The sequence below is a fragment of the Aphelocoma coerulescens genome, chromosome 14 (genome assembly GCF_041296385.1).
Source record: "Aphelocoma coerulescens isolate FSJ_1873_10779 chromosome 14, UR_Acoe_1.0, whole genome shotgun sequence".
NCBI classification, from domain to species: Eukaryota; Metazoa; Chordata; class Aves; order Passeriformes; family Corvidae; genus Aphelocoma; species Aphelocoma coerulescens.
Window position 1 is genome coordinate 5,683,091 of NC_091028.1, and position 20,653 is coordinate 5,703,743.

The 20,653-nt window shown below is 42.6% G+C and overlaps 1 protein-coding gene and 1 long non-coding RNA gene across 5 annotated transcripts; one reads left to right on the top strand and one right to left on the bottom strand.

Annotated features, from left to right (window-relative positions):
* The first annotated feature begins 641 nt into the window (after positions 1-641).
* LOC138118892 (uncharacterized) lies at positions 642-2,809 on the top strand. The gene is made up of 3 exons (XR_011155321.1): positions 642-728; positions 1,241-1,363; positions 1,726-2,809. It is a non-coding gene; the product is annotated as an uncharacterized lncRNA (long non-coding RNA).
* Positions 2,810-4,083: 1,274 nt separating this feature from the next.
* On the bottom strand, positions 4,084-20,653 carry TMEM114 (transmembrane protein 114). Of its 4 annotated transcripts, none has more exons than XR_011155319.1 (5): positions 20,470-20,653; positions 19,383-19,463; positions 10,629-10,766; positions 8,128-9,073; positions 4,084-4,233 (listed from the first exon to the last, which is right to left on the bottom strand). XR_011155319.1 is itself a non-coding variant. In XM_069030201.1 (4 exons), the coding sequence occupies exons 1-4, from the start codon at positions 20,651-20,653 to the stop codon at positions 8,841-8,843; spliced, it is 636 nt and encodes a 211-aa protein (XP_068886302.1). In that variant the 3' UTR covers positions 8,096-8,840. The 4 variants fall into 4 exon arrangements, 2 of the variants coding, with proteins under 2 accessions (XP_068886302.1, XP_068886303.1); XR_011155320.1 differs by lacking the exon at positions 4,084-4,233 and adding an exon at positions 7,004-7,204; XM_069030201.1 differs by lacking the exon at positions 4,084-4,233 and having other exon boundaries at positions 8,096-9,073.

The following is a 20,653-nucleotide window of genomic DNA, read 5'->3' on the forward strand; positions in this document are numbered from 1 at the left end:
AGCACTAATTTATACTGTATGCTTCTCTCTCATGTAACAGTGCTATTTAGAGGGTAATCACGTTTTAACCTAATTTCCAAATTAGTAGAAAATATTTGTATTGACTTGCAGTGTATGTATGGGTTGCAGCTGACAGTGCAGGCTGGAGTCTCTCTCTCATAGAATGAAAGAAAATCTGATGAAAATTATTCAGTCTCTAAATGAGCTATGGAAGGGTTATTAAAGTCAGTTATTCAGCTTGAGGCAGTTGGGTAGGAACACTGCCATTAGAGGTGGTGAAGTACAGAAACAGATTCTGTTAGTCCTGTGTCAAAAAGATAGTAGCTAAGTAAGATTTTGGGGTTGCACTTGTCATTTTGGAGAGACATGATGCTTTCTAAGAGTCTTCAGTGTTTTAATACCTGCCATGTCAGCTAGATTCTGCAGTTACAAGGGTATTTACTATGTGAGGGCTTTGCTCTCTGTGGGATTATTTTCTGGACTCCTTGAGGCACCTCTCCCCCAGGCAAACCCTAGACAACAGGGTTAATCACAGGGTGAGCTGGTCTTTGAAAAGACTAAGGCTCACCTGTATCCAGTTCAATCTCCTCCCAAATGGGTGACTAAACTGTTCATCAGGCTGTTGGAGGTAAAAAGGCCGAGGCAGCTTTAGAGGGAGTGGGTGTGGGAGTTACTACTCCAATAAAGAATGTAGATTTGCTCAGGGAAGGATTGATGAGCTCTAGACGGTGAGTAGGAAGAGGCCCTTGAAGTTAGAGAGGACAGTTTGAATTATAAGACAGATAGCCCAGTTGTTATGGTGATGAAGGGCCCCCATGCACTGCTATCATTGCCAAGGAGGAGTAAAAGGACTTTCTTGTGAACAGGAAAGCAGGAAAGTAAGCCCAAGACAGATTCTGAAGGACATATCTGTGTCCAGAAGGGGCTTGGAAGCAGGAGAGTGGTTTTCTTTCTGGATTGCTGTATGGGAAGTGGACTTTGTTCTCATTTATCTTGCTGATGTTCTTGCCTACCCACCCAGAGACCCCTGAGGGGGAATAAAAAATCCAGTTTTCAGGGAAGCCAGCGCAGCAGAGCTCCCTGCATGGAGTTACAGTCCTGTGTCTCTGCACACTAATGTGACAAGCAAATAGTCACTGAAGTAGGACACTAAAGACACTGCACTGTCCCTTTTTGTCAGCCAGCCCAGCCAGCAAAGGTGTGGATCAGCTGGATCAGTAACAGCACCTTCCACTTACAGGTTCATCTGTGGCAAGGCACAACAGTCAGGCAGAACAGTTCTCCCAGGACGTGGTCACCAGCAATGGTGTTCCCTCTCCAGCTGTTTGCAGCTGTTATTTCAGTGATGCCTTGGGACAGCCAGGTACAGCTGCACCAAACCCTCCCAGCCACAAGGTGCTGGGTACCTCAAAGTGACACCAGTGGGTCTGGGTGATGCATGTGGGCAGGGGCTCAATGGCTGAAGGAAAGAGCTGCCACCTGTTCAGCAAAAGGACACTCACAGCAGTGAGTGCTGTCACTTGGGTGTTTGCATACATTCTAGTAGGAGATTAAACAACAAGTATCTGAGTCTGAATAAAAAAGACAAGGCTGAGAATGTCGTGATTTCCATTGGCTGAGAAAGCACCCATTTCTTCCTTCTTTTGTTTTCATTAAATATTGCATTATTCCTGAGTTCTGAGGAAGAAATATTTACACTTTTTCTCTGCACACTGTATCAAATAGGTCTCTTATGTGTCTGACCATTGAAGGAAACAGGCCTGGGCTTCTCAGCTACTTATGTAGACCTTCTCCATTTTGTCAGAAGTGCCTTGGATCAAATAAAGGTCTTGTCACCCATGAAGTTTGCCACAGATAAGAAGGAGATACAGCTGCCAAGATTGCTGGCTACAGCTGTTGCCATGCCTCAAGGTACTTTTCATAAAAACAGGCAGACAGCTCAATAGATTTGTTATTGCAAGTCCTAAAAAGTTCTATCTGTGGATGTTGCTTGACAGCTATAAAATCCTTTTTTATGGTGGGAGTTTTTGTTTGGCTTTTTGGTAGGGTTTTTTTGCATAATTAAGTGCTTTACCATATAATACTAGTCAAGTGGGAACTGTGGCAATAAAAGGTTTATGATGCCAAAGGATTTTCATAGCACTGATGCAGTCAGTTCCAAAAGGCTGTGGAAATAGAGACTCCTCCACAGTGGAATTCAGTTCAGCCTCTCTGTATGCTACAGGCAGTACATAGAACATTAGCTTATAAATATTTGAGAAGGCCAGATTGGATGGAGAAATGTGTTGTCCAGAAGCATAAACCATTAGCAAATGCTCTTCAGCTATTGGCACACAGAGTCCTTTCAACACCTAGAGAGCATTACACTGAGAGGATCCCAGCCTTCCACGTTTGCTTTGTGCTTGGCAAAAATGAAACTGGTAAAATTATGAGCCAAAAGCGCCTCAGGGAACTGCCTCCCATCCCTCCAACCCCAACCAAGGTGTCTTTCAGCTACCTTTGAAATGAGGCATACAAGCAGATTACCACCAGGACTAAAGTGCTACTTTTTAATTCTTCACTGTTCATCAGCTCTGGCCTGCTCCAAATGAAATTTTAAACCCAATAGCTCAAGCCATTGTGTGAATAGGACCAGGCTGGAGAGATGCTGTACTGAATAAATGCATGTTAATATCCAAGAGTGATGGGAGGTGACTTGGGAGTATAAATGCATTCGATTGTGACAGCTTGGCTGATAAGCAGTAACTCATTAACTGATGAAAACTTGCCTTCTTACCATCCCATATCCCTCTCTTTCTGGCAGTTTTACAAGTACTAGCTTTAGTGCCTTGTCCTCAATGTTGATGGAACCTGAAAGGTTCTTGTGAGATCACAAGGATGGGTTTCCTTAGCCAGTAGGCTGAGAAACTTGGTCACACCAAACAAGAGATTTCAATCCATCAATGCCACTGCAGTTACAGTGGGGTATGGCATTGCTTCCCTCTTTCCCTATAACACCTGCAGATTCTTAACCAACTGCTGTTCATCTGCTTGGGGACTACAGTCCAGGGATGAAGGAATTATCCCCAAATATTGCTCATCCAGCATATAACTCTAGCAAGTCAATCCTGTACCACAGCTAAGATTTTTTTACAGGAGATGCTCTACCCTTGTCATTTGGCTTGGGAGAATTGCAGCTGTGTCTGAAGAGTCTGTGCAGAGATATATTCATAGCTCTGGAGTGGATAATGCTGCCACAGTTCCTAGGAAAGGAAGACTGAATCTGATAAATGTGAGAGGTCAGATTTGGTCTCTCCTGCTTTGACAGTTGTTGCATGGTTTCAAAATTCAGCAATGTTGGGGTGTTGTCAGCTCATACTGGGAGCACAACTTCCTGACCTTCTTCAAAAAAAAATTATTGAGAGAGGGTAAAAATTAAAAGCACAATAAAATGTAGCATGTTGTTTCCTCCAGAAATTCTCTTAGATTTTCTGGACCAATCCTGAAGTCAGGTTCAATTCTTAGACATTCTGTTCATGGAAATCAGCCATGATCTAAAGCTATTTATTTTTCCTTATTGTTTGCATCCTCAGATATTCAATTTGATTAGCTCCAGCTTAATAATTACAACATTTATGCCACAAATGTAATCAAAAACCTGTTTTGGTTGATCTAAATCAAAACACAACCATCATTGAAATGTCTGTATTGCCTAAGAACAGAAGCATAAAAACCTTTAAGAATGTTTTGTGTTTATTTTGTTTAAAAAAAATTATGTTTAACAGCACATTTTCCAACACCTCACATTTTAGCTCCATATGGCCAGCAGCTCAGAAAAGTTGCTGACTGGGATTCAGCAGTTTGTAGATGAGAAAATCTGGGCTTTAAAATACAGGAGCAAGCCATAGTGAGAATGACAGTCTCCTCTGCTCTTCAAGCCGTACAAAAATTAGTACAGAATCACAGAATCGTTTAGGTTGGAATCATGAAGCCCAATTGCCTTCCACAAAGCCACGGTGCCTGGGCCTGTCTGGCCGTCCTGCAAGTGTTGCAGGCACAGAAATGAACGGATTCTTCCCAAACAGAGCCAAGTTCTCAGCGCAGCCATGAGATGTCAGCACAGACCGCTGTTTGTGTGCAGAGCTTTCCGCAGGGAAAAGTCTCTCAGCTGAGAGCATTCAGAGGGATTAGTGCCAAGACAATGCCAAAGTGGGCTGTGACCCCACAGGGTAAACTGCTGAGCTGCTGAAAACACTGGCAAAAAAGGAGGGGAAAAGTTTGAGGGCCTCATTAGGGTTAAAGCCGATGCATTAAGCAGAGAAAGCTACTGCAATAAAACAGCACTATAACGCTTTAGTAACAGTAAAAAGACATAATTTTTGCAACTTAACTAGAATGCAATCCAGTAATTAAAGACCTGTAACCTATACCAGGGATAGCTAAAACTCTGGGCAGAACCTGGCCTTCAAAGTAGTTTCACCTGGCCCTTAAGAACACCTCACCAAATTCCTGTGAGCCCACCATTGCTGGGCAAAGGGCTGTGCCCACTTAGAAGCACCAGGGAATCTTTTCTGAGCATGGTTATATCAACTCTGGGGACAGTTTGATTCTAAAACAAAGCCAGAGGATTTATTGTAACGTTTTTCATCCTGAGATGGGGCAAGTAAGTCTGTTAATATGGAAATGAACTCTAGGAAGCTGGACATGGGGGTTTTTATTGATACATCTTGACTAACTAGGCACTGCTTTGCTGCAAGGAATTCACAAAAGGAATGAGAGAAAAGGACACTTTCATTTATGAAGCAGGCTCATATTTCTTCAGATTTTGTTTTTCTATTTTAAACAGTCAAGACCATAGAATTTCATTTGCAAAACAATGCAAACAAGTGATAAAATTGTTTGATCTCCAACCTGGAATGCTTCTCCATTTGGAAGGCAGAAACTATGAACCACCTGTGTCTGCACAGAGTCGATCAAGTTGTATTGGTTTAGGGTGGCAAGGTTTTGGTGGCAGAGGGGTTGCAGGGGTGGTTTCTTTGAGAATCTGGCAGCAGCTCCCCCATGTCCAGCAGCTCCAGGACCAACCCACCACTGGCCAAGTCTGAGCCCAGCAGGGCAAGGGCAGCACCTCTGGGACAGCAGATCTAGGACTGGGGAAGAGCTACTGTGCAAGGAGAAATTGCAGCCTGAGAGAGGAGTGAGAGCTGTGAGAGGAACAGCTCTGCAGAGCCCAGGCAGGGCAGAAGGAGGGGAAGGCCATGCAGGTCAACAGAGCAGCAGAGATTCCCCTGCAGCTGGTGGAGAACCCCACACTGGAGCAGGTGGGTGTCTGAAGGAGGCTGTGACCCTGTGGGAAGCCCATGCTGGAGCAGGCTCCTGGCAGGATTTGTGACCCAGCAGGGAACCCACGCTGGAGCAGCCTGTTCCTGAAGGAGTGCAGCCTCTGGAAGGGCCCCACGCTGGAGCAGTTTGTGAAAGAGCTGCAGCCCATGGGAAGAACTCACATTGGAGAAGTTCATGGAAGACTGTGTCCTTTGGGAGGGACCCCATGCTGGAGTAGGGGGAAAGTGTGAGGAGTCCACTCTGAGGAGGAAGATGCTTCACAAGTGTGATGACCAGACTGCACCCCCATTCTTTGTCCCCCTGTGCCATTCAGGGAGCAGGAGGTAGAGAACTGAGGAGTAAAGTTCAGCCTAGAAAGAAGCGAGGGGTGAGGGGAAGGTGTTTTTAAGATTTGGGTTTATTTATCATTCTCCTGCTCTGATTGTTAATAGATTAAACTAATTTCTGCAAGTTGAGTCTGTTTTGCCCGTGACAGTACCTGGTGAGTGACCTCTCCCTGCCCTTATCTTGACCCAAACCTAGCAGATTTTCTGTCCCCTGTCGAGTTGAGGAGGGTGTGATAGAGCAACCTTGATGGGCACCTGGCATCCACACAGGCCTACTGGCTGTGGATCAGTGATAACAAATGCAGGGGGCTCCTTTAACTGAAGCTGTGTCCAAACCAGTGATGTCATCCTGGCCATCAGAGGTGGGGACACACAGACTGCTCTGCAGGAACCAGCTCAGGGACAGCACAGAATCCTTGTGGTTTGCTGTCTACATGACATCCACCAGCATGGCCTCTAAATGTCTTGTACATCTGCACGTTTTTCACACTCAAGGATTCTTTTGAGCTCCTCTCTCCTTCTGTGCCACCCCTCAAGCAAGCCCTTAAAGAAGTGCTTGGTGCTGGGCAGGAGCTGTGTGCACTCTGCCCTTCAGACGGTGCTGCTCTGCTCTGTGCATCTGTTTTTCTTCACTTTCAATGTGATCAATTACCAATGAGTTTGCAATTCACCAGAAAGTAATGGGAACACTCAGTGTCCTCATCTCAGTAAAGTATTTGGGGGAAAACACAGCAAAGAATATGGTATTAAATAAACATTCATTTCAGTAAGAGGAAGAAGCTGATACGGTCATTTGTCTCAAATTACATAAAGTCCTTTCTTGGATGTTTTCTCTTCCTAGTATAATGTTTCAAAATGTTCAATGCTAACTTGACTATTCCAAACCATCTTTTGTTCTTTGTATTCAGAAGGAATTTCAGGGGTTATGCAAACGTTCAGGAGCAGAAGATGCTCTTTATTACCATTGTGCCAGATATTACAGGAAGCCAGAATGAGAAATTTAGGAGAGCCATGGAAATGAGAATTGCTCTAATTCAATAATAGATTCATTGGCTTTCTAATTAGATTTGATCACTTGACTATTTTATATTGCAGCTGGGTAAATATCTTTTAAATACCTACCACATGTGACACAGGCACTTCAAAAGCATCATAAAAACAGTAGAATAAATGTGCAGAAAAAGTTAAATAAAAATAAGTATCTTAGTTCTTTCATGTCTTGGTAAATCTCACTCTGAGATGTCATTTTATTTAATTTTACTACATTCAAAACCACTTTAAAATAACATCTGTAATAAATATTCAAAAAATAACTCAGATGATATTTTACTGTTACAGCTTACAGTAATGTCTGAGTAACATCATACAAATTGCATTATAAATAGTTTCACCAGCACCAAAACAGAGAATTACATTTTACATAATTCACTTAAGCACATGGAATTTTGACTACAAAGGATTTTTTTCTTACCCCTCTTATAGAGCTGATTTGGTATGCTTTAACTTGTAAAATGACTCAATTACATGGTCCCAACATAAGGCAACATGGAAAATACCTGAAAACCAATGTGGGAGCAACTAAGAATTATAAAATTATACTGGCTAGTCACAGAATTTCTACTGCTCAGTCCATTCAGGATTTTGAGCCTTATTTCATTCTGATAATGAGCAAGATCTGACAAGTAAGGCCTTAGCCCAGGATTCAGAAACTCTGGTTTCATGTGACCTTGGACAAGTCTTCTGGCTCAGTTCTCCATTCACAGCATGGCACTAAAATGCTCCCTATCTCCAAAGATTGTCAGCTCTCAGAAGCTCCCTGCCAGTATTTTTTCTTAAAGAATTGGTACTTTGGGACTAAGACTAGAGCTGAGCTCGGTAAGAGCGAATGTGCGATCTTTAACACAGGACACACGGATGAAATTGTTCTGGTGTTTAACAGAGGTAGGTGAATGATGCCATTTGTGCTGCTGGAGAACATACAAGGGACTTGCCCAGTGACAGAGAGTGCCTGACACAGCTCCTGAGTCACAGTCCTGAACTGCAGTGTGCCGAGGGCCTCCAGAAATACATGATCTAACAGAAATGGAGTGCAGCTGTTAACACATTCAAGTATCTATTCAGCACAGCAGTCAGGGGAAAATTTCTTCCGTCATTTCAGTGGGCACTGAAGTAAATATTCTTTTAAATGCTACACCCAGAGGAAAAACCAGATTGCTTGACACCCAAAATGAAATTTACGTGCACTGCATGTTCAGTTTACTCAGCAGCTTCAGCACAAGATAAACATATTCTAGCACAAAGCCTGTGCACAAACCTCATGAAAAAAAGCATCATCAAAACTGCAAAGTAAAAACGGGAAGGTGCATCAGATACACCTTCTGCATTGCAGAATTAAAGAAGAGAGAGGTATGTAGCCTGATCACTGAGAGATTGGGGCTGTCCCCAGCAGTTAGTTGAAACATCTGGAAAACAGCTGTACCTTTCTCCTGCAGTGCACTCACCATGGCACTGCACTCGAGGACTCCAGTATCACAGTCACTGCCCTCTGCTGGGTTGAAGGACCCTGGAATAGTTTGGGTTGGAAAGGATGTGAAATATCATCCAGTTCCAACCACTGGGCCCCTGTCCAAAGTCCCTCTCCAGCTCTCCTGGAGCCCCTTTAGGTGTTGGGAGGAGCTTTAAGGTCTCCCCAGAGCCTTTTCTTCTCCAGGCTGAACACCCCCAGCTCTCTCAGTCCATCTCCAGAGCAGAGCTGCTGAGTCCTCAGAATCTTCATGACCTCCTCTGGATTCCCTTCAGCAGGTCCACATCCTTCTTAGAACTCCCAGGAGAACCCAAAATCTGGCCTGCAAGATACTCTGAGGCACTTTGCTGAGACAGCAGAGAAGAGAAAAGAAAGCAAGAAACCTTCCTTGTTCTAAGCAATGAATGGAGATGTCTGATGAGCTGCCAGCTGAAATGATTCTGGAACTGCAATGCACTTTCTTCTAAGGACACAAGGGCTTCCTAATTGACAACACCTGGAATGTTTAACTGATTTACCAGAATCTTTGTATTTTACAGCCACCTGTGAGGAAAAACGCTTACAACAGCTGACAAGATACTCAGCCTTGCCACTCTTATGACCCCTAGTGACCAGATGGACCAAGTAATCCGAATTATCAGGCTCTGCAGGGCAAAGGCACCTGTTGCTCACAAAGCCTGTTCACGCTGCCGTTTCAGACCCACGACTCTTGCTGCCAGGAGGAACACGGCCCCAGTGAGTACTTCTGCCACAAAGGAGATCCAGACCAGTGCCAGGGACCAGCCAAACCTGATATCGATTTCCACCAGGAGATCCTTGCTCCTCAGGAGGCAAACAGCTTCTTGGAAGGCAGCAGCTGAATATGCAATATAGACACTGATCCCTGTAAGGGTAACGAGAGCTGAAAAGAGAAACATGTTCAGCTACTTAGCAGCCACTGAAGGAATTAAAACCAATCAATTGGACATGTCTTAGGGCCTCTTTGCCACTCCTTCCTCTTCTAGCCAGGCTGGATTCACAGATTATCTTTGACATCTAGCTGGGGTTAGTTTCCTGGGGAATGAGGGTGAGAGGGAAGTAAAGGCAGGGTTATTTGTGTCCGTTGAGAACAAATGTGTTCCCACTGTTAAATACTGAATGTCTGACAGCAAGCCTCCCACAATAAAATGGGGTCCTATATTTTACAGACATGTAATGTGTGTGCATCTCTGTTTTCAGTACTGAGATTCAGGATGGGGGGCTGGTCTCAGGCAAAGGCCACCCTGCAGTCTGTTCATGTTCTCCTGGGAAACTGCACCAGCTGCATCCCCAGAACATCCTCAAGCACCCCTCTCCCAACCCTGTCTTCATGTTTCCTTTCCCTCTTTGCAGCCCCAAATGGCTTAGAAAGGCCCAGTGTTCCACTCCTCAGTGGGATAATCATGCTTGGCACTTCACAGCTTTTCATTTTTCACTGACTATTTGGAGTAGTTTTCCACCAGCCTTTTCAGTGAATACAGCTTTCTGCTGTTCTGAGGAATCAGAACTTGCTCTTCTTTTCAGAAGACAATCAGAATGGGGGATGGCTGGTCTGTGTAAGAGCATTTCAGAATAAAAAGCTCAGCCAAGACTTTGAGACAGCAGCATTTGCTTTCAGCAGTCCCTTAGCATTTTCTTCTTAAAAATAGGACTGTATGAGCAGTTGATGAGAGCCAATTCTGAGGATCCCTTTTTCTGTTGGGAAAAATTTCTGCTTTAAGTTACATTGTGAAACAGTACTGAAAATCTGTTTTGAATAGAAAATGCAGATTTAAACACAGTTTTCCTACTTTGACAGAATGTTTTTAGGTTTTTTAATTCATAAATTACTTTCTAAAACATGGTGGGTTTGGATACAGCAAAAAAGAAAAAATAAAAAGAAGTGTAAAGAATTTTACTAGCTTCAGATTGAAATGTTACACTCCAACTAAAATAACTTTTTGGGGTTTCCCTTTGTGATTCACAGTTTGGGGATACTGCTCTAGATCTAAACTAGCAGTGAAGCTACCCCAGGAATGCCTAACAAGACCCTTTTCAGGAACTCAATCAAATGCCTTTTTAAAAAATCAGTTTTCTTAATAGTTGCAAAAACTGTGCAACCCTATGGTTTAGTAATTCCAAGGTCACTTTTCCATCACTCCATTACCTTGTCTGTAAAGAATTTGTGCACCACGCTGAGAAGTTATTAAATCTTTTGTGTTAATGGGCAGAGCAAACACAGATTGTTCAAAGGGTGCCTTGCTTCACAAGGAGGGATATTTGCCTTTCCTGAGCAGCTCTAGTTCAGAACTGGGACCCAAGCAGACACCAGGTGAATGAACACCAGCATTATTCTGAAAGCAAATTCCTGCTTGGCTTTCATTCCCTGGGAAACAAAGTGATGTTTCCCAGATATAATCTCTTGTCATCTAAAACAGGCCAGGAGTTTGATTTAGTACCTCCAAAAAGGAAAAGCAGTCCTGTCATTAGGAGCAGTAGGTAGGCCCTGGCAAGAATACTGATGAATCCAGTCATTCCTCCAAAAATCATCAGGATCAGGCTGAGGGGCATCAGGATGACAAATGTTCCATGCATGTCTGAAGAAAAATGAAGAACGTTAATATTGTAATATTTTATTGTGGTGTCAATGATGTACTAATAATTATTAAGTGCAGAGACTCTGACCAGGATCAAAGCCTCATTTTGTGCTGCACAAACAAGAAATTGGAGAACCCCTTGGGTTTTCAGTGTAAGTCAGCAAGACAAATATATGGTATGGAGGAAAAGGTAACAAAGAGAACAAGCCCTCACAGGGTCACAGCCTGTGTTTCAGAGACCACAGATATAAAGGATATGTCTACACAGATAAATATGAGCAATTAAACTCTTCTCAGCTACTGAGCCAGCTGGATATCAGGTGATGCACTAAATACCAGGTAGGCACTGGCAACCTTAATAAAAAGTAGCCCTGTTATCTGAGCCACACTGTTCTGTTCGGGAGGTGAGATCCAGCCATGCTTTGATTAAAGGCTTCTCTTCTGTCACATGTCCTCTCCTGCACTGATGTAGCATATTGTTGACCTTTTCCTTTGTTGCAGCTGACCATCAACTAGAGGTAAATTTTCCCATCCAGCTCTGATTCTGTCATTGTTTCCTACAGCAGCTTCACTAAGTGCATTAACCTATCCTGCCTGCTTCCTCCCATGCTAAATGTTTTACATTAGTCTTTCTTGATGCCTATAATACTTTAATAGCTGTGTAAACAGAGGGTTGCTAGGTATTTTTTCATATCACAATGTTTTTTCCATCATAAACCATTATTGTGTCATTGTTCCCTCTCAGGCACTCTGTTCACAACATTCAACCCAGCCTTTTTTTAGAATAATAACCAAAAAAAGTAGTTCCAGTATCAATTTGCTTCATACCGGAGTAAAGTGCAGAGTAAGTGACAAAACAAAATGTAAAATCCAAAATCTGAAGAGGTCTAGGCTTCAGTGTCTCATTTAATTTCACAGAGGAGCCACAATACACCATTAGCTGTTCCCAAGGAAAAGGAATCACTTAAGAGATCACAGCTCACGTGTGATCAGGTGATCAATGTTTTCAAGTCACTCCAACTGCCCACTGAATTGGAGATACTCCCCCTGCCACTGGCTAAGGATCCAGCCTATCCTCTTCAGCAGAGTTACAAAGATCTAGACACAATTGTGTACATATCTCTGTTCAGTTCCAGAAGCCTGGAAGGTTAGGAAGGGTCTGCATGGCATCAAGGGAGACATCGTTAATGTCTCTGCTTGAGCAGAATGTGGTTTCCAGACATAAGTATTTGTTTGGTGCAGCACAGAACGTGCTCACAAAAAAAAAAAAAAGTGGCAAATGACAAAGTTTTGGGAGGTGACCCTACTGTTGTTTTATTTCTGCTTATTTGCACTGTATTATAGTTTCATATTCAACCCCACATATGCCCACATCGGGAGTAGCTGATGCTCAGAAACCATGAATTCAGCATTCTTCATTGAAGAGAGCACTTTCCCTCTTTGATTCTAAAGCTGAGGACACTCCCTGGGCCTTCCTTCAGCAAAACTGGCCACAGCTGCTGTTCCTGGCTAAGAAACTCAGACCTAAAGCAATTCTCAATGCTAACAGCCAGAAAAAACCCTCAGCTTACTGGGAACAAACCAGTATGTCAGAACTGCCTGAAAATCTTAGTTGGATTCCAAGATGAGAACGAGCCATGGAACTCAGTTCAGGAGTTTTATGTATTAGAAGTGGTTGTTGGGGGTGTGATGGAACACGATGTGACAGAAGAGAGGTTGGGCCCCCAATTCAGTTCTCATATTCTAGAGAGGCAGCAGCAACATGAGTGTGGTCTTCAGCCACATTTGAGCTTGCTGAGGGTTATTTGGTCTGATTTTGGTTATTCCCCACCATTTTGACATCCATGTGTCCTCTTAGATTTGGTCTTGCCTGTAAAAGGTGAACAAGCCTTGGGAGGATAAACTCTTGGGAGGATGCAATTAACATTTTAAAAGTATAAATGTAAGAATGGTGCAACTCTGTCCTCAGACCTGGCCTTGCTGAGACAGAACAAACATAAACAAGCTCATGGCTGGCTCTCTGCCTTGTGATTTTCCAGGTGTCCCTCACTAGCCCAAGTTACTGCTGACAAACTCCACCTCAGCAACACTAACTTGCCATTTCTTTGACTTCTTGTCATGCTGTAATTTCAGCGACTGCAACCTGAGCCAGGGCACGTGTGGGTGAGCAAAACACAGCTCTGAATGGAACCTTGTGGAGCAAAAGGAAAAGAAAACCATACCAGAGCATTCTTGGGAGTGTGCTAGATTACATTAATGATCTGTGACAGTTGCAATATCAGAATAACTCTGATTTTTATGCCCTCTTCAGTGAAAATATAGGGTTTAGGGATAGCTCAGCTAAAACCCACAAACCCCACTGCGACAGAGCCTTACTTTTCCTACACACAGCTCCTCATTAATCACCTGCAGCTTTTTAAAAATCAAATATTTAGAGAATCATATTTGGTTAAATAGCACTTTTATAATGTCCAGTGTTCTAGTTCAATACCTACTACTCATCTGCACTATGAAATCTGCAACTGCCTGGGAAACTTACTCTAAAATGCTGCCATGGAAACCACTCAGGAATCTGAATTCATGCCATCTGGCATATGATATTATGCCATTATATTCCTTGATTAGAGAAATATAATTAGTTTATAGAAGAACATGACTTAAAATATCTTTACTGTGTTTCTGTCTTCAATAATCATCTGTGAAAGAAGTTAAAATATTAATTTTGTAGTCATTTTAGTGTTTTTTAGTTTCTGTTGAATTACACATTTATGCATTATGTATTAAACATATAACTGTCTTCATATTGATGAAATTAATCTAGTACTGGAAAAAAAAACCCTAAGCATTTTGCACAAGAAGAGGCATGTGTACTTTCTTGTAAAACAGAATTCAGTTTCCCACATCAGTTTCTCAACACCTGAGATCCCTATTAGACCAACATGAAAGATCCAATGGTTTAATCTTGGAAATACTGAAACAAACTCATAAATTTTCAAAAAACACTCCCTTTTTTTTGAAGCAAAAAAGAATGAAGTAGTTTAATCTGAGTGAATGAGGGTTTGCATTATCTAGCCAAAGCTCTTTTACTAGAGGTCTGGCCAAATATCTGTAACAATGACATCTGCAGTGTGTCCAGATCTGAGAATTTGGCAGGCATTTCTAAATTACCACCCAACACAGTTGTTGATGAGTTGTTTGTGAGAGAAATCTGTAGAATGAAATAGAAACACTGAGCGGTGTCAGAAGTAACCGAGTGCAAGCCCAGCAGTTTTGTTAATCATCTCCTGTTAACATCCTGGAGCTTAATTGCTTCAAACTAACTTTGGATTTGTTTGCACAGCTTACAATAGCAAATAGTGCCTAGAAATCTGTAATAGTCCCCTCATCAGAAATACTCCAAATAGCAGCAGCGCAGAAGAGCTTAATTAAGGACGTGTTTGTCTTACCCAGCAGTAACTAAATAGCCAGTTAGAAGGACAAAAGCCTCCAGCTGAAACACTCCTGGCAGTTGATAAAAACAATGGGGCTGTCCTAGAAGGACTTGGCAAAGCCAGGAAGAAACAAGTGCACAGAGAAATTCTGACCTGCTTGCTAGGAAGAAAGGAAGGAAACAAAAAACCATGAACGACTGAAAGAACTCCTCTGTGGTTAAATGTAAGTCTTCTTGGCTTGGGCCCCAGGGACAGGAAGGCCTGGATTCTGTCCTGTTCAACAGAGAAAAGGTGATGGAGGATGATTGCTCACAGGGTTAGGGTTCTCCAGGATGATTAGCCAGGCTCTGGTCTGTGTGTTACATGTTTCAGTTTGGTGCTTTTCTCAAAAAATCTCTGAGCTAAACGGGATGACCAGTTGCAGATAGCAGAAATAAAATGATGCTAAACTTGGAGCAGGTGGCGCTGACAAAAAACCTCGGTAGCAGGAATGGGTAGAATGATGAATGTGAGCAATGCACCATGGTTCACATTCTGCTGCTGTGGTGCCAATGAATCTGAAAATGAGAACATTCATCAGAAGTTGTCACTTGTTAGGCCTCAGCTGCAGTGGTGCTGAAGTTATCTAAGATTTCTGTATATATTTACTGTAACTGCTACTGTAAGTACTGAAGCAGATGTTCACTGGCACCTCTCTGAAGGAACAGGAACACACCTACCAGATCAATTAAGCCAGAACTTCTATGTGCATCATTTGGGTCTTAGTTCACTTGGCTGCCGAAATGGCCCTTGCTCTAGCCCCAGCTGTTACCTTCTGATAGCTTAAAACCAAAAGAAAATTTGCAAAGAACTGTAAATCCCCCAGGAAAAAATGTCAGGGTGGCCAAAGAATAGGGTATTCTTTATAACATTATAAATTAACTCAATAAAAATGAAGCAGGACCATGAAGAGCAGGGTGAAGTGAAAGCAGCTGGTTAGTGACTGTTACAGGGTCCACATGCTGTAAGGAAATCCAGACAAGTTTATCTGTACTTTTAAACTAATTTGTTGAGGAAGAAACCAAAGCAGCTGTTACATTAGAACAGCTGAGGTATCAGTAGCTGCCTCTGCTGCAAACATTGTTTCTCTGCAGGAAGCACGAACTTTTCTGCAGCCTCATGGTTCCGGTTCCATTCGTGTCTAAATATGAAAAAATAAAATACTCTGGGGAGAATACTTTAAACAGTTGTGCATGGACAGCTGCACACTCCAGTCCTGATTTTATAACAGGACAAACAATGAGTGCAAACCACATCCATTAAGTACTCATTTCAGGAACAGAGGAGAGCGCTAAAAATGGACCTGTAAAAGGAAACCAATCACTGACAAAAAATCAGGATTGTCCAAGGCTTAATCTTACCTTGTGCAGATGGTCTGTGTGTCACACAGACAGTAAGAAAGAACAGCAGTTCCTCCAGTTCCTCTCACATTATTTTTCATAACTCCAGCCCCAGCTCTGCAGTGCTGGTGGGACCCTGCAGCAGCTCAAGTGCAAAGATGAGATCCAAGTATTTACAATATTTTTTCATTATGCAAGGATTACACTGGTGCTGCTTTCAGCTAAATCTGTTCTGGTATTTACTCATTACTAACAATATAGACTTTGGTAAATGGAAAATATTTATATGACAAAAATATCTAAGAGCAATTTTTCCCCAGTGTAACATGTCAAGGTTTCTTGTTTGTTGTTTTTGTTGTTGATGGTGGTGGTGTTTGGTTTTTCTTTGTTTGTTCATTTGTTTTTTCTCTTAAGAAATTCTTTTACAAAGCTGAAACTCTTGGGGAAAAGGTTTCAGCTGACTAAGCACTGCCATTCATTCTACTCACCAGCTTCCCTCTCTCTGTGTGTGATCCTCAACATCTAGATCTGATTTTGGATGTTACATTTCTGCTACTGGAAAATTCCGAAGCTGCTCTGAGCCCCTGATGCAGCTCCCTTTGAAGTCAGTGACATCCTTATTTTGTCATTTAGTGAGAGATGGATCCAGTTCACCATGAAAAATGTTGTTCTTGCTGATTGTCTCCCATAGCTGGCACAGGAGAACACACAGCAAGGCAAAATATCAGGGAGGTCTTTGCTGGCAGATTTCAATTCTAAGGGGGATTTTCAGAGGGCTATCTTTAAACCTAGTAGTCACCAAGAGACTCTAATTACTGTCTAAATTACAAAAAGTGACACTTTCATTTTAATCCTGTTTGGGCCAGAGGAAAGTGTACATCTCCAGTGAAAAAGAATTCTAATGCAGAACTTTCTGAAAAGCTAGTGGTAGGCAGTCGAGAGGTATTTTTCTTTAGATGTGGCTGATGTTTTAAACAAATAAATAACCAGGCCATAATGTAATCTGTAATAGGGAAATATTTGATCCATGGTGGGTTTGAGGGGCAGAGAGGATATACACTGCATGTTCAGCTGGGGGGAGTGGTGAGAGAGGAAATGGAAGGCCAATGTAGAGGAGAGTTTGTGTCTAATCCATTAGAGGAGCAGCTCAAGAGTACTCCTGTGATGTGAAAATACATCAAGCCTTAGGTTGATTGCCTGGGGAATATTGCTGCTAGCACAGGATTTTAACTTGTGCACCCAATTATTTTAATTTGCCAGGAGCTCAATTTGAAGTATACAATAAGTCTAAAAGGAATCTGCTGGAATGAATAGGGGAGATATTGGAAATGTGGAGGAAGGGACCATGAAGGTTTTTCATTCTCAGGTGATGAATTTGTCTTCTGGCAGTGGCCAGCACTTTTGTTTCCACTTAGACCCAGCTCTTTGCACTCACATACAGATTTCCTCCCATCTCTTTGGCAGTTGTGTTAGTTAAGACGTGCCAGGAGCTGCATTCAAACTCTGAAGAGTGAGAGATGTGACCAATGTGTTACCTAAGTGCCTAGTTTAGTAGACAGTCCTTTAAGGTCTTTTTAGGAATAATCAGAAAGAAACGTGTTTGACTTTGCCAGAGCTCATGAAATTCAGTGCCAATAAAACAGTGAGAAATATGTGTGTACAGCTAGATGGAATGGGATTAATCCCATGAGAATGTGCCTCACAGACACCTTCACAGGCACACACAGAAAAAAAATGTAATTTTTTTGAAGTAACCAATTAAAGCTGTGCAATTAGCTGTTTGCCACATAGAGCAGCAGATGAAGAAACTGCTGTAACTACACTTCAATCCCTGATCACAGAATTGTCCTCTAAAATTCTTGTTAAAATGTGTTGTAGATGAAGATGGTTTGCCATGATCTGCCTAAATATGATTCAGTGACCACAGTCAGAAACATTTGAGAGATAAGAGTAAGGCTGATGTAGAAGGTAATATCTCAGGACCTGATGAACCTAGATGTCACTTAGAAATATCTGTATTTCCTAGAAGGAAGAAGTACTGACATGGTAGTTTCTATGTTCAGCTGCTACTGCTGAGGATCTGTAGCCTCACCACACTGAAACTGCATTGAAGCTGAGCAAAAAAATCAAAAAGTTAACTTTGTAGGGCATTCCAATCAAACCTAGCAGGCTCTTTCAATTGAAGTATCTTTGATTTCTTCTCTCATCATTTTTAAGCAGACTATGCCTGTTTATAAAAAAATATGTAAGTGTCTTTGCAGACCAGAAGTCTTTTTCCAGGAACATAAAAATAGCACTTGATGTGAAAGCGAGAGAAAAAAAAAAATTCTCCAAGGCCCTGATGAGTCTGTAAACATAATTATTAATTCAATTTTTATTCATATCCACCATTTTCTTACACTTCATGACTCACAAAGAGCCGTCCTTTGTTTCCAAGCCAACATCATTTTTATAACCAAAAGAGCTTTTGTTTTTGTTTTGTTATTTCACTGAAGAGCTGCAATCTCTCACCCAAGAAAACAGATGTACCTTCTGCAAATATGCACACAACTTTTGAAAAGCCAATGATTTTATCCTGAAATGTTGGACTATCACCAACACAACAGTGGAGGTGCTGACACCTAAAACATGATCAGGCAGGTTCAGTTAATGCTGACCCCTCAAAGGCTCAAGTGATCCAGCAATCGCTTCCACTGATTTCAGCAACATCAAGCAGCTACAGCCCTCTGTTTTGAGCAAGGAAGATTAAAGAAATGGCACTTCCTATTTGAAAGCACAGAGAGACGTCCTGGGCTGTAAGTCCTGAACCTGTTGATGTGTTTAAATGGCTGCTTCAGTAGCTCTCTGAGATCTTACTTCTACTTTACCTTCCCAGTACAGCTGTGATACAGTCCCAGCAGCACCAGCACCTCCCAGGCTTCCTTTGCCACGGGCACTGCACCTGGAGCCGGATCAAGAGATGCTGCTCCAAGAACCTGAAGCCACTTTAAGCCTCTCTGGAGGCCAGGGAATGGCTGGTTTTGAGGGAAAGAGTTCCATGCTAAGAAACAGCACAGATGCACATATTCCACGTGCAAGGGGGAGACAGAGCCAGGGAAAAGAGGCGAGTAAACAAAAAAATTTTAAAAAGCAAGCCCATACACAAGGGTTTATGAGGAAAGGATTGTGCTGAATATAAGATGTAAAGATGGTAAATCAACTTCTAGAAGATGCCTGTAAGTATTTGAAAATGTTCAGTTTGGACTTTTTGAAAACATTATGGCATTGATAAATGAATCTAAAGAAAAAGAAGTAAATACATTAGAAGCTTAATGTTTTTGAACACGATGTTCTTCAGAGACTTTGCACACTGCTTTTAGTCATTGATTTATTTTCTTAAATTGTCACATACTTAAGCCTTTTATCAGTGCCAGGAATCCTGAAAGGCTAGGAAAGTAGCTGTCTTAAAGGTTAGTTTAAATGTGTTCTTAAACAGTTTCAGTGATCAGACTCCTTTGAGATGATTTGGAACACTTTTGCCTTTTATTTTTAACAATTGTACACCTTCCTGTGCCATTGCCATTGACCTCTCCGTCAGAGAGGTCTTGCTCCTGTGGAAGAAATTAGCTGAACTTGTCATCAAATAGATGGTTATTTCAACAGTGAACACACTTAAAGACCACAGGCAGTGACAGATATTGTACAGAAGCAGAGTCAAAACACTGTCTCAGTGAGTTCCCCCTCTGAATCAGAAATGAGTCCTTGTAAGTGGCCAAGGAGGGAGGGAAGGGTGGATGGAAATACAAAAGAATATAAACGCTACTCACACAAAAGCTGTCTGTGTGAATCAGTGATGTTCGCATTCTCATGCCAGAAGGGGTTTATCAAAGGGTAACATTCACTCCTCACTATTAGAAAAAGGGGAAAAACAATGGGGAAAAAATTACACTATAATATCTTTTTGCTATATATATAGAGTTATCTTTTACATGTACATATAATTCGTTTAATATTAGCTGCTTTTAGAACAGCCATTCCTAGTTAGGGAAGAAAAGGAGAGGATTTTCAGTACACAGCATCAGCTGCTCCCATGGGGCCTGACCGCTGGAGTCAACAGGGAAACATCTGCTCCTTGCAGTGGGGATCAGAGTACAGCAAAGGGAGAATCCCTGTAACCTGCTCCCTCTCCTTGCTCCTCTGGAAGCAACATCCTTTCTTGCCTATGGCAAACATTACTTACTCCTGGCTTTTAATGGTGAAATCAAAACCAAAAGTTATGTGCTTAGCATATAAATCAACCACATGGGAAAAATCCTAAGTATTAATATATAGGACTATAATAATCCAATATTATTATATATAATAATACTTATATTTAAATTAATGGTATTGTTTATGCAAATAAACTATATGGTGTTTATCTTTCTACTCTTTATATTATTATTTATCATTTTAATGGCTTTAACCCAGAACTTTTGCCCCTTAATACCCTGAGCCAAATGAAAAGACATCTCCTTCCTTCTAAATGGTTAAGGTTTATTAGATTAGCTTGAATTAAAAGTTAATGTAATATTAGGTTACAGTAGCAGAAAATTCGCTCTCCCTATGTCTCCTCCGGCAAGTGACACGGGAGGTATTGACAAGGCACTGCCCACGGGTCCCGGGCACGGCCGGGGAGCGCTCTTACCTTGAACCACGTAGAGCCGGAGCTGCGAGGACAGCGGGCACTGCCCGCCGGCGCTGCCCCGAGCCGGACCCCGCAGCCGGACGGACCGCCAGACCCCGCACCCAGACCCCCGCAGCCGGACCCCCGCAGCCGGACCCCCGCAGCCGGACCCCCGCACCCAGACCCCCGCAGCCGGACCCCGCAGCCGGAGCGCTCCGCTGTCCGGGCCCGCCGCCCGCCCCGCTCACCGCGGCAGGTCCGCCAGAGCCCCGAGTGCGAGCTGAGCGCGTCCGTGCCGTTCCGGGACGCCTCCAGCTTGGAGGCATCGATGATGTACCAGAAGTCGGTCGCGATGGCCACCACGAGGAAGATGAAGCTCGAAAGTCCCACCAGGGCCACGAAGAGGGAGAGCGCGCCCAAGTTAACCCTCAT

Bases quoted from the DNA above. Each gene is read 5' to 3' on its own strand.
- TMEM114 (XM_069030201.1), bottom strand. From the start codon at position 20,653: ATGAGGGTTAACTTGGGCGCGCTCTCCCTCTTCGTGGCCCTGGTGGGA. The intron at 10,767-19,382 runs GTGAGTAGCGTT...ATTTTTCTTCAG, and splicing joins TTCACACAGACAGCTTTTGT to ACATGCATGGAACATTTGTC. The intron at 9,074-10,628 runs GTACTAAATCAA...TTCTCTTTTCAG, and splicing joins ACTGCTTTTCCTTTTTGGAG to CTCTCGTTACCCTTACAGGG.